The sequence below is a fragment of the Trypanosoma brucei genome, chromosome 2, assembly GCF_000002445.2.
Source record: "Trypanosoma brucei brucei TREU927 chromosome 2, complete sequence".
NCBI lineage: Eukaryota > Euglenozoa > Kinetoplastea > Trypanosomatida > Trypanosomatidae > Trypanosoma > Trypanosoma brucei.
Window position 1 is genome coordinate 116403 of NC_005063.2, and position 18057 is coordinate 134459.

Below are 18057 nucleotides of genomic sequence, written 5' to 3' on the forward strand. Positions count from 1 at the left end.
TTCCTTTGCAATGTCCAGACAATTCGTACTAAGACTCTTAAAGCTATTGGACCGAAGGAACCTCACGACCATGTGCAGCCGGCAAACGTACGAAAATGGAGAGCTGGCCGGCATCCCACCCTCCACTTGACAGCTGCTCTCAACTGGAATATCGGGGATTATGGATGGTGCGGAAAGCTCATCATTTCGTGGATTCTTCTGAGTAGCAATGGAGTCTGAAGGTTAACCCAAAGAGTTAAAACGTTGAACAGACCTGGTGACCCACATGGTCTTTTTTTGTGTAAAAAATGCCGGACTGCCTTACTGCATCCCTTCGCGTGCATGCAAACTGAGCACAACGCAATGTCTCCTTTATTGTTTGAAGCATGAAAGCTCATGGATCATAGCCATGGGACAGAGGGCCTTGATTACGTTAGACTGATAGGACCGCTGTGTATTTTTTGTCGTTTATGTTGGGATTGGTATTTGATAGTAGCATCTGTTAATGTACAATCATTCTAGTGAATTCGGCACATTACAGTGATTTCTTTTGAGAGTTTCTCTTCCCCCTCACTCTGAGTAGATGTGGGGTAACTGGTTTCTTTTCTGACGTTAACATGGTATGCCAGTTCTGTTTGGCAATGTTACGGTATCATCACGCACAGTTTCGAAAATTGTCTGTAAAGCTGTTTTGAATCCATGTTGCGGTTGTCACGAATCCAAAAAATGATAACGGAGACGGGTCTGCAAAAAGGTATTGTGAGTTAGCGGCAATACTGCGTATCAAATAATGTCACATCACGATGATTACAGTGCTGCTTCACAACTTCAGCATAGGGGAATGGCGGAATCGTTTCAAATGCGGAACAAATAATGAGAGTCCAAATCTCCCTCTTAAATTCCCGTGTCCGCATAAACTGTATACAGGTGAAACATTTCTTTCAAGGAAACTGTATTTACGAGATTTAATCTAAGGAGAGATTAGGAATGCAGATACTTCATGCCTTCAATGAACAGCCGTACATCAGACCTGTCAACTCCATTAAGTGACTGAGGAGTTAACCTATTGTAAGGTGTATGGACATGGAGACATGGTTTGAGCAACCAACAGCCAGTATTCAGTACAGTTGGCTTATGTGAAACCAAAACGTCTGCATCCGTGTATGTTCAACCTGACAGCTTCGCTTAGCCTTTTGTTAAGCTGTACGACACTCTTCCAGGTGTATGCAACAAAATACAGTTATGCGCGTGATCTTGCAAGTGAGGATGGTAGTCTACAGTAAGCATGCGAAACAGGGAAAATATATATTGAGCTGCTCTGAATCCATTTCATGCAGAATGTAAGAGCACAACCCGGCTGATATTTTGATATGAACCAACACACTAAAGAATGATTTAAGAAGCAGGAAAAAGTTGATCCAAACTGCACTTAGCCTGGAATTATTTCCAATGCTCCTAGATAATATTGTGTATGATGCGTATGGGGATTTATTACTTTTTGAGGGAGCATGAAAAAGGATGAGGAGCAGAAACTGTTCGGAAGATGACAATATTTACGATTCTTATTATTAGGTCGATATCGCCTTTGTGATGGCTTAATGGTTTAGTATGTATGAGTGCTTTATACTTGCTTTATTTGAACACAAACTCATGCATGCCCACAAATTGTGAAGCTGCATACCCACAGATATCAATTAAGGGCATCAAACTTTTGGTGTAAAGCAGTCATTTTCATATGAAGTTAGCATTCCGAAACAGCTACCTGGGAGAGGAAATTGAAGGTCCACCGCCCTTGCCAACACGCGTTTCGTGTGTATTTGTGGTCAAAATGGAGGTCATATGTAGCCGCACCATTTCATTGACCGCTGCGTAATATATTCCCTCACTTATACTCATTAATATCCACTGACGCCTCTCTTTTCTCTCTTTGTGTGCGGGAAGCAGTGCCGTCGTGCAGAGAGAATCGCAACATTGGATCAGAGAATGGATCTGGAGTGTGTTAGAAGGCAGTCAGAGACAATAGAAGTTGTGACGGTTGTGGTGTTCTGGGTGAATTTGGATTTGATTAATGATGAACCTCCTCGTGTAGCGGTAAGAGACCCTGATGAAACTGCACACAAAGAAACTGGAGGAAGGGCTCACAATGGTCATAAACACGTCTTATGGATGTGATAATGTATGAAGTGAAAGTGTGGATACAAGGTTGAGAGTAATCGTGTGTGAGACTGTATTGGCCAATTTTTACAAAATGGGGATGAATTCTCTCCGTGTATGAATGCTGCGTTGGAGAGTGCAAATGATACGTTACACGTACAAGCTGGAGAGGGTGGCGACTGACGTCTGAACTTGGAATGGATGTAAAAGACATAAAGCATTGTACCGATGCGAAAGCAAAGGGCGCATGCATGTCAACGATAGAAAACTAGTTTAGACTCTTTTTATTCGGATATGCTTTGGCGGAAACAGTGTGCATGCAGAAACCCCGAGCATCCGACAACGGGATATAGAAGCGTTAACGATAGTCTCCAACTCATGGAAATCCGGCGGACATCAACTCCTCTCAATTATAAGTTACTTCGAGCTTATCAATTTCCTCCTTATGAGGTCCCATTTCCTCCACACACTTTTGCATCACAACAATGGAGAGAAGGAGAAAATGTTGAAGCGCATTATGCACTGTATCAAACTTGTTTGTGTATGTATTTGGTCTCTTCTGATATGAGTCTTACCGTTACCAACATGTTACCGGCTCTAGGAATCCATGAGCGTGATGTACATAAAATATCACGAACTTTGTGCACGCCTTGGTGTTCCACTTAGTGAGCGTCATCAAACTCAATGAGCAGAACCACATGGAAGGAGGAAATTGTGTATTTGTATGCATACATGTGTGGCAATATGTTGGTTTGTAACACTGTGGTGAGAGTAAATGGAAGCATCTTTTAATATGGAGAATACCGCACATAAACACACCTCAGCGTATCGCCAAGAAATAATGGCGGAAACGGGTCAGACAATGTTGCAAAGATATCAGTCTCAAATATATACATATGACACTAGCCATTCTCTGGTCACACAACAAGGAAGAGCAAGGTGTAGCGTTGATTGGATGTAACGGCAGGATGAATCATTTCCTTTAAAGGACAAATGAGCAGATGCGCGTGTGCAGTCCAAACCGGCCAACTGTGCATTGCATTTCATTGAGAAATATTTTGTTGATTCAGTAGGAAGAACGCCTTCTTTTTTCACTCTCATTTTACGCAGACATGACGGTCGATAGAGGTTTGTACCAGCTGATGCATTTACAACCGTGTACGGTGATAAATGTTAACTGATTGCTCCTGTCATGTGACTCTCGAGACGTTACCAGGTGACCATGGAATTATCTTAAAGATGTTTGGATAGAAGGGCATCTAATAGGTGCCGGTCTTCTAATGCAGCGAAAAGCTTGTAATGCATGCGTATGTTTGGTAAGATGCGAGGAAGCCATTGAGTGTACTGTTGTAGTTAGCTGTTGCGCACTGCATTGACTGGGTCTGGTTGTGGCACATCTCAGTAATGAAATGCAGAAACCTCTCATCCATCGCAGTGATCGGCAAATATGTCTTAATTAAGTTGAATGGCAGGTGGTGTCTATGCATATGCTGGGTTGCTCGACCGCCAGAAACCTGGATTAAAGCAGCAAAAGGTGTTGTCGTTTGTTTTTATCCATGCATTTGTTCAAACTATCTGTGCATCAATGAGAACTATCATTGTCTTTCAGTATAACCAACCTTTCTACGCCATCACTAGCAACTCTCTTCCATCCATCATTGCTAAACAAGATAACTTTCTTGATGAATTTCATTCATGATCGCACGCGTATGCCGGCTGACGAAGCACAGCAAGCTCCACCACCTCTCCCAATTACCTTTACGACGCCAACACTTTTCCTGTTGCTGTTAGTGTTACTTCAACTTTATCAAATATGTGTTATTTTTAACGCAGATGACAGTGGGAAAGTTACGGTGAAGGCAATATCTCTGTTATACAGTCGAAAATGGGACCTACAAGTTATCAATGCCGTGAATGCCGGTTTCAATGCCTCCCTGGCTGCTCGGAACTGGACGGTGGCACTCGGGGTGAATGTTGAAGTTGCCCGCTCCCCCTCATACGGCATCAATTTGGTCCAGTTTCTGAATGATTACCCGAAGGCACTAAATGGCGATGACGCGAACGAGCTGTACAATACATCAGAAGGGAACCAACTTGTTGGATTCGGTCCCATGACTGAGTATCGACAGGGCATGAGGGATACCTGCCGCATTTTTGCTTCCTGCTCCTTGGGGCCACTGGCGAACTTATTACCCCAGTACGTTATGCGATGAGTCACTTACGTGTGCTAAAGCAGGGTTTCATGTATCTTGATGGGCTCCCGGGAGGTAGTGAGGCATATAATCAGGCAGTGGATTTCATATGGCGCATGGGGTACAGTTTCTGTTGTGTTTTCACGGTGGAGGACAAAGCGGGTGGCCAAGGTGGATCACCTGAGGAATTCGACGCCGTATGGGATGAGTTTGCTGGGGGAAATCCACAGGCTGTGACTATGTTTGCCGCCATGAAGCCTGATGCCAAAAAAATTCTCGTGAGGTTGGTGTCTGATCCGCGTACGGAAGATACGTTCATGCCAACTCCGATCTTATTGCAGAAATCAATCGTGCGCATCTGGAAAGAGACATTGGAGGAAGCGAATGTTCCGTTTGTTCCCCATCGTGTGATTCAGACGGGGTCAAATCCTCTCGCTGAGGAAGATTATATCGACGCGGTAAAACGCTTTCAGACTGAAATGAGGAACTATTTGACTGAATACAGGGAGTGGAGTGACTTCAATGATGCGGATCACTTTCTAAAGAGTGACGCGGATGGGGAGCTGACGATCAATGGCTGGATTACTGGAGAGGTGTTGGCGCGGGCACTGCGTAGTCATGGCTGGATGAAAAATCGCACAGCCGTCATTGAGTCGCCGTTATGTGATTGATGGCATCGTGATCGGTGATTTTGGAGGTGAGTGCGATAGCTTTACCACTGCAAATGATGCCACTTGCCGCTGCAACCGTGGCAGGAAGAACGTCTACATGAGGGAGATTGCTGAAAATTACCGCCTGCAACCGCTTGTTGGCAGGCATATTATGACAACTTCCTTACAGTGTTATATCGACCCCTCGTTCCTATAGACACCACTCATCGGCCTCATCGTTGATATGGAAGATCACGAAGAGCTTCTGAGAGAGGTTCCACACAGTTTGAAACTGGTGTGTCCACCACGACCGCATCTGGGAAAGTTGGCGAGATGAACAGTTCCTTCCTTCAGAGGATTGCCACAGATACGCACAAGGTTTCCAACGAGCTCAACACATTGCGGCAGGAAAGGATAGTCACTGCCGTGTTTGGCATCGTAACAAAAGCGGTGCTCGGTCTGACATTCATTGACCCTATGACACCAATCCCCCATCTGAACAGTTTCAGCAGGAATGTGATCCACTTGTCCCCAACAATGGAACAGCAGCTATACATGTTAGCGAGCTCCCTCTCCAGCATTCGTGCTGACTTCCACCAATTGCGTTGTAAGGGGCGGTGAGGCGTCCGCTTTCATTGATGCGCTAAGAAAGGCACTGCTCACATTTGGCTTGAACCTCAGCTCTACCGTTGTGTTGACTGCAGGGGACTCTGTTGGAGAGTATCTTTCGAAAAGTGGTAGCACTTTTATCATTGGACTTGCTGTTGATGGCATTGTGGTAATTGAAGAGCATCTACGTATCCGCAACAAGGTGCGCGTATTTGTCCAGTTCTCTGGCATTGCGCTGCTGTAAAATGAGTTTGTGCAAGCCTTCGACAATAGCGATGGCACCAAGCACCTTTTGTTCGCAACAAGTTTGCTTTGCTACCCAGACATCAACACGACATCGTAGACTGTGCAACGGTTCCACGAGGCGGTACGTGAGGTGGAAAAGTGGACGCCGCTGTCGGTGCTGGGTTTCGCCACGGGTAGACTAATACAAGAGAATCTGCAAAACATGGAAAGGGTAACGTCCGGCCTGCTGGTCGACCTTTTCTTCAACCAAACAGTAATCATCATTGATGGCATGCGTTATATGGGCCGTACAAACATTATGATTGCATAATCAACGTTGTCGTTACCGCTGATGATTGCATGTCAAACTTCGGTGCTACGGATATAAGTCTGTGTGTGTGTGTGTGTGTGTGTGTGTGTGTGTGTGTGTGTGTGTGTGTGTGTGTGTGTGTGTGTGTGTGTGTGTGATCAGTGGGACGTCCGCTACGGTCAGATGCACCAATACTACAGAATCCGATGTCGCCGTCGTTGATGTGCGCTGTCCCCAACGGTAATGCCCTCACCCCCGCACAAGTTGCTGGTGTGGTTGATGACTCTTTATTCGTTGTGGCTCTCGCAATATGTCTAAGCTTACTTGCGTGATTCCCTCTCCGGGGCACCCGTGATGACGACAGCGCGCCGAAGGAATCAACGGACCCTGTGACACTAATATTTACTGACATTGATAGCAGGACTGCGTTGTGGGCTGCACACCCTGATCTGATGGCTGATGCCGTTGCAACACATCACCGTCTGATTCGTTCACTGATTGGGAGGTATGACTGCTACGAGGTGAAAACTGTTGGTGATTTGTTCACAATAGTGAGCAAGAGTCCCTTCGCTGCCGTACACCTCGCACAGAAACTACAGCTGTGTTTCTTGCATCATTCCTTCCGAAGGGGTTGCACAATTTCTAACAGCGCCGAATGGACAAATGCATAATATTACGGAGCGTTGCTTATGCACACAGCTTATATAATGTCACATGCGTTGTGATTTGTAGAGGGGAGTGGGCCACCAGAAATTGGGTCATTTTAATGTCAATAAGTTTTTACCGCTTCTTGGACCCGTCATTCCCCGCACTTAACCTTTTCGAACCGAGGAGTTGGTAAAAGACGGCCAAGCAACGGTATCGTCGACACCGTGGCCATCAGTACGGGATTTTACATACGGTAACGAAGCGTGGGCATATGTTTTTCTTTAAACGTCATTTTTTAAATTTTTCTGTACATTGTTGCTGTCACTTCTACGAAGTATGGCCAGAATGTTAGAGTAGTGCATTTGTGTGCAAAACGAAGAAAATAATACTCCCTTTGTTTTTCTTTCCCTCTTGGGTTGTATGAAAAGAGGGGACTCCTGTTTGTAGGATGACAAGAGCTGTTTTGTTTATTTCCTCAAAAAAATTGCATGCTCCATAGTTGCTCCAATATTCCCATCCCTTCATTGGAAAATGACCCGTCGGCTCCGTCCATGTGAGTGAAGCGGTGGCCCTGATATTTGCCCTGATGCTTTTTCTTTTTTCCACCGTGAAACCTGCACTGCACTGCACTTGCGTTCCCTCATCCCCTCTTACAGTTATCCGTTTCACTTCCCCTGTTGAGGAATGCGTATTTCTAACCGTGCGAGATATCAAACAGTAAATCTGTCGGACAAACAAAAGGCTGAGAAATTCGTCACATAAACTTATGAGCATTCACCACTGAGGCACGCACGCTCACCAACACCAACAAAGTCAAGCAAAAGGCGCTGCATATTAATACTCAATGGCGCCATAATGTTCCCTTTCGTGTTCCCTTTTCCTTTTTCCTTCCGTTGGGGTTACACAACACTTGTGGGAACCCGCTTCACTTCGTCCTTTTCCAATTATGAAGGTAACTGTGTTTTGTTTGCCACACTTCCGCTTGTTATTTCTCCAACTGGTTTCACTTACAGAAGTCGCGTGTACACCACTTGTGGAGGAAATATTACATTAGGCAAAACCAACAACGAAAAAAATGGCAATACATTCTAAAACATTCCCTCAACATTGCAGAACTCATGAAAGGAACCATGGTTACTGCCACCAGGTTAAGCAAAGACCAAAAGGCTTTTGAAATGTGTTTTCGAATCGAATGTACCACTGGTATTTCTTTAACATGCAAACACAACACAAATCACGGCATGCACAAACACGAGTGCCAAGCTTCTTATAGAGATATTTCAATACCTGAAAAAAGGGACCGGGACGCAAAGTTTGGGAATGGAATTTCCCCGCCCGTAACGGTGATCATCTAAGACATTCAATCAACACATTTCCGCCTGTCCACAGTTAATCGGAAACCGTAGTGCCCATATGTCTCCCTAATTACTGTTGTCCCTTCAGTTTTCACAGTAGATGTTTCAATTGGTTTCTGTGGCCGAGGTAAATAAAGCGTATGTGTCATATCCGGGAGGTGTTTTCATGTGTCTTCTCTTTCCGTTTTGTCACTGCGTTTGGGCTCACGCAGTGACATTAATTGAAAATTTAGGCCACTACCATAGATGGGTGGCTCGTGGAGAGAGTGAGGATTGGGATTATTCTAACAGCTTTGTGGTTGTGTGTGCTGTGCTTTTGGAAAATATTGCAGCCAATGAAAGGGAAGGCAAGTGTCACCTTGCTTTCCATGCTGCGACATCAATGCATAAGAATTATATGCTAGTTGCTCTGCAAGGGAAGGTCGTGAAGGCGAAGGTTAGCTTCCGGTTTAAGGAAGTGCAGAGACTTCCTGATACTACTGTCAGAAACTACTGTTGCTGCGTGCTCCAGGCACTGGGTCAGTAATTCATAAATACAACAACGAGAATAAAATTAATCCCTTGTGGCTGCTAAGCGTGCAAGCAACTGAGAATAATAAACAGTATATTTTTGCCACACTTTATTGATTTCTATATATATACAAAACAACCTCATTACAATTATCATTTCTTTTGTCCCCAAAGACTGCTGAATGAAGGTTAGGATTACTGACCATAACACATTTTGGCATGCACCTCAATTACTTCCTTATAACACTCCCCCCATTTGATTCATCGCTTAGCTCTATTATTAAAAAAAGAAAAAGCATTTCCTCAACACTCAGCACCTCAAGGAATCGGAAACGGGAACTATAATGTCAGGAAACCAAGGAAGAAAGCGACAGTGCATCTCATCACCTGAGCAGTCAGAAGCTTTAAAGGAATCATCAACTACTGGACAAAATAAACTCACCACCGTTACAATCACCGAAGAGACGCGTGACGCCAGTAATGATGAAACTGTGGTATCATTACTGAATGAGCATGAGAAATTGATTAAACAAACGACACGGCTGGAAAGCAGTGTGAAGGCACTTAGGTGTCTCATGAGTAATCTCACAGCTATGAGTGGCGAAAGGCAAGGTGGTGTGTGTGATGACACCGAATGCATACATAGAGTAACATTATATAATGCTGCTGATAATGCCTTCAGTGACGAAGGACTATATGAAGGTGCTCTTTCCTCACTCCGTGGCCGCATTCATACCAAGAAATTAACCATCACGTTATCAAAGGGTTGGAAATTTAACTTAGAACGAGTCAGTAAGCTAAAACAGTTAGAAGAGTTACGCATTGAATATCCGCGGGGCAAACTTGTGAATATGATATCTTTGAAGAGACTGCACATGTTGAAAAGGCTTTGTTTCAGGAGCAACAATATTGACAACAATGACGCCCGTCACTTATTCAATATTGTAACATTGGAAGAGTTGGCTATTACTGACACCATGCAACTGACAAATATCAGAGGAATCTCTCGCTTGACTAACCTGAAGTGTCTTGAGTTAAATTCCACAGATATTGATGATAGCTGTATAGGGGAAATAAGCGCATGTGCTAAACTGTCCAAATTGAGTGTATCCGAATGCAACAATATCACGGATGCAACCCCAATTTCACAACTTGCAGCACTGGAAGAGTTGAATCTAAACAGCTGTTACCACATAACGAAGGGAATAGAAACACTTGGCATGTTGTTGCGACTGCGTATGCTTGACTTGAGTGGTGTTCCTGTGGAAGATAATTGTCTGAAGGATTTGTGTGACTGTGGATCGCTTGAAAGGCTGAACATTTCTTATTGTATTCAGCTGACAGATATCAATCCACTCTCCAATGCCACTGCTATTGAGGAATTGAACCTTAACGGTTGTCGCCGAATAACACGAGGGATAGGCGTTGTGTGGGCATTACCAAAGCTCCGTGTATTGCACATGAAGGATGTGCACCTGAGCGAGCCATCTCTCGATTCAGTTGGAACTGGTGGATCACTTGTAAGGCTCAGTCTTGAGAATTGCAAAGGGTTTGGTGATGTCAAGCCCCTCTCGAACCTTGTTACACTTGAGGAACTGAATCTCCACTACTGTGACAAAGTAACCTCTGGAATGGGAACACTGGGCAGGCTACCGCAGCTTCGTGTACTGGATTTGGGACGGACACAAGTTGATAATAATTCCCTTGAGAATATCTGCACAAGCTCAATCCCACTTGTGTCATTAAATCTTTCGCATTGCAAGAAAATAACATCTATTTCTGCAATAGCTTCCCTTACAGCATTGGAGGAACTCAACATTGACAACTCCTGTAATGTAACATCCGGCTGGAATGTATTTGGTACACTTCACCAACTGCGTGTAGCCACACTGTCGAATACACGCATTAATGATGAAAACATACGGCACGTTAGCGAGTGCAAGTCTTTGAATACACTCAACCTTGCGTTTTGCAAAGATATAACAGACGTCACAGCACTTTCTAAAATTACTATGCTTGAGGAGTTGAACCTTGATTGCTGCCCTAACATCAGAAAAGGTATTGAAACTCTTGGAAAGCTTCCCAAGGCACGTATCCTAAGCATGAAGGAATGTTACATGGGAGACGGATATGCGCAACAATGTTCCATCCTTGGGAATAGTAAGTCACTTGTGAAACTGAATCTTGAGAGGTCAATGGGATTCATATCTGTGAAAGCTCTCTCTAACATTGCGACGTTGGAGGAATTGGTACTTGATCATGCAGAGGAAGTATGTTGCATACCGTCATTTTCCTGTCTACCGCGCCTTCGAGTACTGAATCTGAAATATACGGACATTAATGGTGATGTAACTAAAAATATTTCCGAATCGAAATCGCTGCGATCACTCAACTTATCACATTGCAAATGGGTAACCGATATATCAGTATTATCTTCCTTATCGACACTGGAAGAACTGAATGTTAACTGCTGCAACGGAATACGAAAAGGCTGGGAGTCGCTCGGAAAGCTGCCTCTACTACGTGTAGCAATTCTATCTGATACTAACATCGCCGCTAAAGATATAGCTTGCCTTAGCAGTTGCAAAACGCTGGTGAAACTAAAGTTTTTCCGGTGTGAGAAGTTGTCAGATGTTACGGTGGTGTATAAAATTCAATCACTGGAGGAACTGATAGTTAGGAGCTGTTCAGACGGCCTCAAGGGACTAAATGACCTTGGTACACTGCCACGGTTGCGTTTTTTGCTTCTGCGAAATGTGAGAGGTAGTGATATATCTGTTGAATCTATTGGGACGAGCAAATCTCTCGTGAGGCTTCATATTGAAATGCGCAAGGAGTTAACAGACATAACACCCCTCTCCAACATCACGTCCCTTGAGGAATTGTCATTGCGGGAATGCGGTGATAACCTGGAAGGAGTCGGGACACTTGGGAAACTGCCACGGCTTAAATCGCTGGATCTCGGTTTATCTGACATTAGCAATAGCGCACTTAATGATATTTTTCTCTCTCGATCCATTACGTCACTCAACCTAGCCTCCAGTTGGAAACTAACAGACATATCTCATATATCAAACCTTACGGCACTGGAGGAATTGAATCTGAGAAGATGTTACCCCATAACTTCAGGCTGGGAAGCACTAAGCGAATTACCACGACTTCGTGTGCTCAACTTGGAATCCGCCAGTGTCACGACCCGTTACGATGGATATTATATCAGCAGATGCAAATCCCTCGTCACACTCAACCTTGAATCGTGTGATATGACCGATGCTTCATGTCTTGCTAATATCAAGACACTGGAGGAGTTGCATATAGGGAGATGCAAAGAGCTAAGGCGGGGGTTTAGTCCACTTTTCACTCTTCCGCGGTTGCGCATTCTTAACTTGATTTGTTCTCTCATTAAAGATGAAGATCTCAGGGAAATTCAACCACCCCATACCATTGAGGAGCTCAATCTCTCTTATTGTGAAAATCTTAATGATATCACACCACTTGGGAGAATAAAATCAATTAAAAAATTGCATCTCCGTCAGAGCCATGATGCCAGAAGGCCTACAGAAGGATTCAGAAGTCTTTTGGAATTGCCATGTCTTTCTTGGGTTGACCTAAACAACGTGTGTGGCTGGTCCGATGTTTATGTTGAACTGAGAAAGAGGAGGGTATATATCCGTTAATATGTGATCCATTGTTTCACTTTGTATAATTGGAACCACTTATTACTGAGAATACGTTATTAAATTTAACAGCCAGTTCGAGTGGTTCGCTCACTGTAGGCACTATTACTCAAACAGATACCAGTAACAATTCACATGGATGATATTGTATGTTACACTATCTTAAATACGAGAAATACGAGGATTTCATTACAGTTATTTAAGTGCTTCGTATTTCACTAAGTCATACCAATCATATATTGTGAAGAATAAAGAACAGTTAGGAAAGTGTGTGTGTGTGTGTATGCACAAGGCTTTTTTCTCAGTGGTAATTTGTATTTTAGTTGCAAGCGTAGTAATTATTATATTACGCTCATTTATACTACAGCCATATCAAATGAATATCTCATTTCCTGTATGTTTTTCTGTCTTTACAGCCACATACTCTCACCCAAATGTCGAATGAAATATTATCGTTATTATTATTACTATTATTTCTATCGTTCTTATTGTTATTACATGAAACACAACATTCACATTTAATTTTTACTCATAGCCACACCCGAAAAGTAAAAGCACTCAACATTCTACAGTACTGTATACCTGTCAATGATATGAGGAAGTGAAGTTTATATACCATTAAAGTATAGTGAATATATTTCATTATTCTTATTATTATTTGTTTTACTGAAAGAAATGACAGAGTGACTTTACAATAAATTATATCAGAGCACCATCTTGACCACCAAGTTCTTACATGGGAGAGGATAAAACAACACATTACGTGTCTCGTGATTCTTTTTTACACTTGCCACTGGTATATCTATATTCTCAAATAGTGCGATTGAATATTCTCGTTTCATTAAAATATTATATTATAACTTGTTGTATTTGTTTGGTTTTTTAATAACATAATTTATTTTACTACATTTCCTTTCAGAATTATTTGTGCCAAATATTTGTAAAGATGTCATACATTCCGAATACCCTTGCGCAGCAAAGGGTTGTGTACCGCCTTAATTCATTAACATTTGTGCTACATGTGCATGGTAAAGTGTATTAAACATTTCACTGGTTTTGGGAAATATTATTTTCTTTCTTACAACATGATGCCTCAGAAGGACTGAAGGCGAGACCAAATCCTTTCATTTTTTTTATTTTCCTTTTCTTACCGTATCCGTATATGTTTATGACTTTCCAGCAAACACTGCCGAGGTGAATTATGTATTCCTTCATATTTACTTTTTATTTGACAATAACAAGAAAAGGATTTCCTCCTCACACACTTAAATTAATTAGACACTGCTGTTAGCTGATAAGTTACAGAAAGCCGCACATTTAAGTTACACAAATCCACACCGATTCGAAATAGTAAAATATCAAATATTATGTATTTATTTGAGGAAAAAAAAGAGACGAAAAGCAGCGCTGCATCTGAAGCAAGATGCATGTGAAATCGAAGAACAACTGTCATTTGAATATCACATCCCCAAATTGTTTCGCTTACATTATTAGCAGTAAATTCTTACGGAACTTGGGAAGTGAATGACTACTGAAATTAAAAGCATGAGGACGCACTGCGATGGCACATGAGAGAAACATTGGTGGGATTTTTATATATTGGAAAGTGGAGTGGCTTTAAGGTGTTTTACATGATGTTTAGTTGGAGATTGAAATAATTCAGGAAATAGTGAAAGACTGTTATGATACAGGAATTTTTTCGTTTACTAATTTCAAGCGCACTTCCACGACGCACCATTTTCGGTTTACATTGCAAGAAGTGGTATGATATTTGCAACCGCTTATTTCTTATTTATTTATTTTTTCGAGTTTATATAAGTGTGGTTTGGTGACGTGGAAAATTTTAGCATGTGGTTAATGTCTTTATGACAAGAAACTGCTCTGCTCGAGCTATGGTATTGGAAGGTTAAATATAAATTAGATGTTTTATGAGTTAATCAAATGCTGAATGCTTCAACTGACTCACTCTTCAAACCAAAACACTTTCTCAGCTTTTCCACTCTCAGCTAAAAATGTAGTTCAGTTTCCAAACAGCACACCACATCTCATTCACCATCGGGTAAAGAGATATTTTTTGTATGGTCAACACGAAAGTGGAGAAATGCAGAAAGTAGAAATAAAATAAAGAATATATATATATATATATCGAATTATGTTGGAACTGCAGGTATCATTCAACCTAAGAGAAAAAGCACCTTTCCTTCTGTTGTGAGCCGCAACCATACCGTGATGAAGTTACAAGTGGAAGGAGTTGACTCAAATCATTCATCACCTAATATCTGTAATGTGAATATTTTTGTTTAGAGATATTCGTATGTTAATAAGAGACCATTATGCAGAGGGAAGAACAACCGACGACTGCAACCTAAAACCCGTAATTTTCGGACTGTAATAAACTTTAATAGTTTCATTTAATTATGTAAAGATGGCATCAGCAGATTACACTTGTAAGCTGTTTGAAGTCAAAACAACGATACACGGAAGGGAATGTGCAAGTGGTGATTTAAATTGCATGTTTATGAGAAATTTGTATTGTGAATCAACTGTTGAAATATGTTGCGCGATATTAACAGCAGATTTTTTTTCTTCATATTATTCTTCTTTTCTTTTCTTTTTTTTGCTTGTTTGTCGAACAATCTGAGGTTTAGTTGATATATTCCTGAGTTTCATCACATGTGTTTCTGTTTATATAATACCAATCGTTACAAACTAAATATCTGCAGTAAGTATATTAAAAACATACGATTTATTGCTACCTCTTGCTTCATTTCTCTTTATTCAAACGGCACTTTCTTTTAATCTTGTAAATAATGTTTTTATCGTTGTTTCATTTGTTTGCACACTTAATCCTCTGCGCACGCTGTTGTATTTATTTGCTTCTACACACTCACAAAAAAAAAATATATATATATATATATCATTTTGAAACAAATCGCGGTTGTGACTGATGTTTGTTCTGTTTGCGTCGTATTATAAGGGGAATGTAAGTTTCGTTGATTAAACATTTCATGACGCATCATTACCGAGTTGTTTGTTATGAACTCATAATTAACCATGAGACAGGTTTTCACGAGTAACACTCCCTGCATAAATGCAATGCACTGAAGGAATGTAATTTTATTTATTTATTTATTATTACTACCATTTTTATTACCATTATGATTGTCAGTATTAATATTCAGGTTTTCATCCATCACTATTTTATTTTTGATATTTTTTTCCAACATCTGTTTCAAGCAACATGGTCGATTGGAAATAATGTAGACATCAATGGTTAGAGAAACTTTGATTTGCCTTGACCGTGCAGATGCGCAAAGTTCAAAAGGTTTCAGAAAGGTGATGGGGGAAGTTTAACCATATTTTTTTATTACTGAATTATTTCTCTCAAATGCTTTTTTTCTTTTGTATTGCACTTACATTCAAAACCAATTGGGCAGCGCTTTGAAGGCAGTGAAGTGGCGTATGGAAATATTTGCGTATTGGGTGGTTCTTTAAATTGTGATGATTACGTTCCTAACGGTGATGGAAAAAAATTAACATATGAATGTGTGTTCAATAATAATAATAATAATTAAATGCCAAGTTCCCTTACTTTCTGTATCAAATAGTGAGTCTGTTTTCTAATCTCATTTTTTTAAAATGCGTATCGAGGTTTAGGAGGCACAATGTTGCTTAAAACTCAACTCTCACGAAAATGACACAAATTAAGGGAAGCTTCTATCGCAGCCACCATTTCCATGTGTGCAACAGTAATCGAGTCATTGTAACAATTTTTTTTTTGCGCGTGTGAAGTGTGAAATCCTCATGAGAACTCAAAATTTACTACAATAATACTCATTATGCAAGGTGCTTTGAGTGGGGAAGGCGGTGCAGACTCAAATATCCAAAACAATTTATTTTCCCATATGGCAGAACGAACGGAAGCTGTAGTGAAACATACACTGCAAAGCGAGAAAAGTATATCTCCTGGTGCCGACACTCTCCAACGATGTGAACACAAAACCCTTCATTTACGAACAGGAGGCTTCAGTTTGTTTATTTGTTTGTTTGTTTTTGAATCCATTCCTCACATCAGCGTCCAAAATTAAATACAGGGAATTCAGAACCTTTATCATGACCATGATTGCTGTGTCTTGTAAGATGATACATATTTTATGATAGGAACTTACTGGGAACCAGCAGTCAACAAAAGAAATACGAAAGAACACAACAGTGATAAACATATATTACCTTGAAGCTACATGTGTACGTTTGCACGGAATTAGCTCAGTGGTATTTTCGAACTCAGAGAATGGCACGTGTGCTACAGTCAGATAAAATGAATAAAATACCAAATCTCGTGGATCAATTAATGTATTTGAAAATAGAATCTCATGCTGTATGGTCCTTAGAGGCATGAAAATAGATTCAATAACGCTAAGGTGTGACAGTGTTGAGGCATCTGTTAATCAACATGCGTTGAAAGTGGGGGAAATGTCAGTGAATATCTGAGGTAGCGCCAAACTATTTTTTTTTAATGGCCACAAAATGCTGCAGTGGAGCACTGTGGAAATATTTTCATTGGATAGAAAAATGTGTGAGGAAAGTTTATTAAATTTGTTTGAGATTTATAACTGTTCTACCTGAGTAACTGTGTGCGTGCTTTAGTACAGGAATCCCTTTGCGATAAAGCTTCTATTTCCTTTACAAAGAAACACTAAGAAGCCGAATTAGTTATAAAAGCAAAGCAAATATTTTAATCAAGAACAATATTCAATGTTTTGCTTCAGGACAAAAAAACACTTATTCTGGGAAAAAAGCGTCTGAGGGGACGTGAAGCAAGAGTTGATAATGTTTTCAGTTTATATGGCTCCCTATGCAATGCAAAGTGAAGTCACATTATAATGGACAACGAAACTCAACTGCTCGGGATGGAGTTTGTTGATGGAACGCGTAGTGGAAATATAATGTGGAAGGATGAAGAACTTAATGTTGTCCCTGAAATTGAGGAAGCCGTTAAGAAACCAGAGTGCAGGGAAGAAGTTGAAGCAATGGTTCTAACATCTCAAATGGGGTGATAATAGGCCAAGTTCACCAACGGAAGTAACAAAAACATATTCATCCGTAGAGAAGAGTTCCGCGTATGGAATGTTGTAAGGAGTGGAATTGAATTATGGCGTACACAACGTGCTTTACCGGGATGTCCTGATTTTCCACGATCATACGCTGCCATTGTTAACCCTGGGATTGGAAAATCTCAGAATTTGGGTTCTTTTATCCTCTACAAGTTATTGCATTGTGATGCGGAAGAGTTGCCTATTGTTGCGTACTTCTGTGGCATGGCAGTGCTAATATTTGAAACCAACTGATGGACCCTTCGGCATGATCAAGAGAGATAGAGGATACGCAGCTTTCATGCTGGACGGAAGCATGCCAAGCATTAGTCATTTTTTCTGCTACGCGTTTAATGAAAGTGTGCATTTATCTGAGTTGTCTGTGAATTGGGGAAGCGCTCTGACCAGTTCGTTTAATGAGCAAACTCCCATGGCTGAGTGTTGAACACACCTCATTGCGATGTCGGAATCCGGTGTATCTGCGAGAGGCGGGGAGATTAAATGTTCGCGCGCATCCCGTCTTAAGAATTGCGGCAGTCGGACAGTAACGGACTGCCCGGGGGAGAAGGAAAAGCGGCGAAACCGTCGGTTTTCGGGATGGTGGGAAGCATCGGTGTGATCCTCCACGTGTATAAACATGATTCTTTCGGTATCT

At 41.4% G+C, this 18057-nt stretch overlaps 3 protein-coding genes and 2 pseudogenes across 3 annotated transcripts, besides 9 other annotated features; all 5 read left to right on the forward strand.

The window, feature by feature from the left end:
* Window positions 1-18057: part of a sequence feature (sequence corresponds to BAC RPCI93-3B10) that runs on past both edges of the window.
* On the forward strand, window positions 2428-2799 carry Tb927.2.650 (hypothetical protein; the record flags this gene model as incomplete). Its single annotated transcript, XM_946394.1, has 1 exon — window positions 2428-2799. The coding sequence occupies one exon, from the start codon at window positions 2428-2430 to the stop codon at window positions 2797-2799; it is 372 nt and encodes a 123-aa protein (XP_951487.1).
* Tb927.2.660 lies at window positions 3829-6776 on the forward strand (annotated as a pseudogene).
* Window positions 6201-6276: a microsatellite.
* On the forward strand, window positions 8223-8648 carry Tb927.2.680 (hypothetical protein; the record flags this gene model as incomplete). The annotated part of the gene is made up of 1 exon (XM_946395.1): window positions 8223-8648. The coding sequence occupies one exon, from the start codon at window positions 8223-8225 to the stop codon at window positions 8646-8648; it is 426 nt and encodes a 141-aa protein (XP_951488.1).
* Tb927.2.690 (leucine-rich repeat protein (LRRP), putative) lies at window positions 8977-12309 on the forward strand (the record flags this gene model as incomplete). Its single annotated transcript, XM_946396.1, has 1 exon — window positions 8977-12309. One exon carries the CDS (start codon window positions 8977-8979, stop codon window positions 12307-12309), a length of 3333 nt encoding a protein of 1110 aa, XP_951489.1.
* Window positions 12757-12806: a microsatellite.
* Window positions 14424-14455: a sequence feature (AT_rich).
* Window positions 14887-14932: a sequence feature (T-rich).
* Window positions 15201-15227: a sequence feature (AT_rich).
* Window positions 15439-15527: a microsatellite.
* Window positions 15864-15886: a sequence feature (AT_rich).
* Window positions 16339-16362: a microsatellite.
* On the forward strand, window positions 17220-17657 carry Tb927.2.720 (annotated as a pseudogene).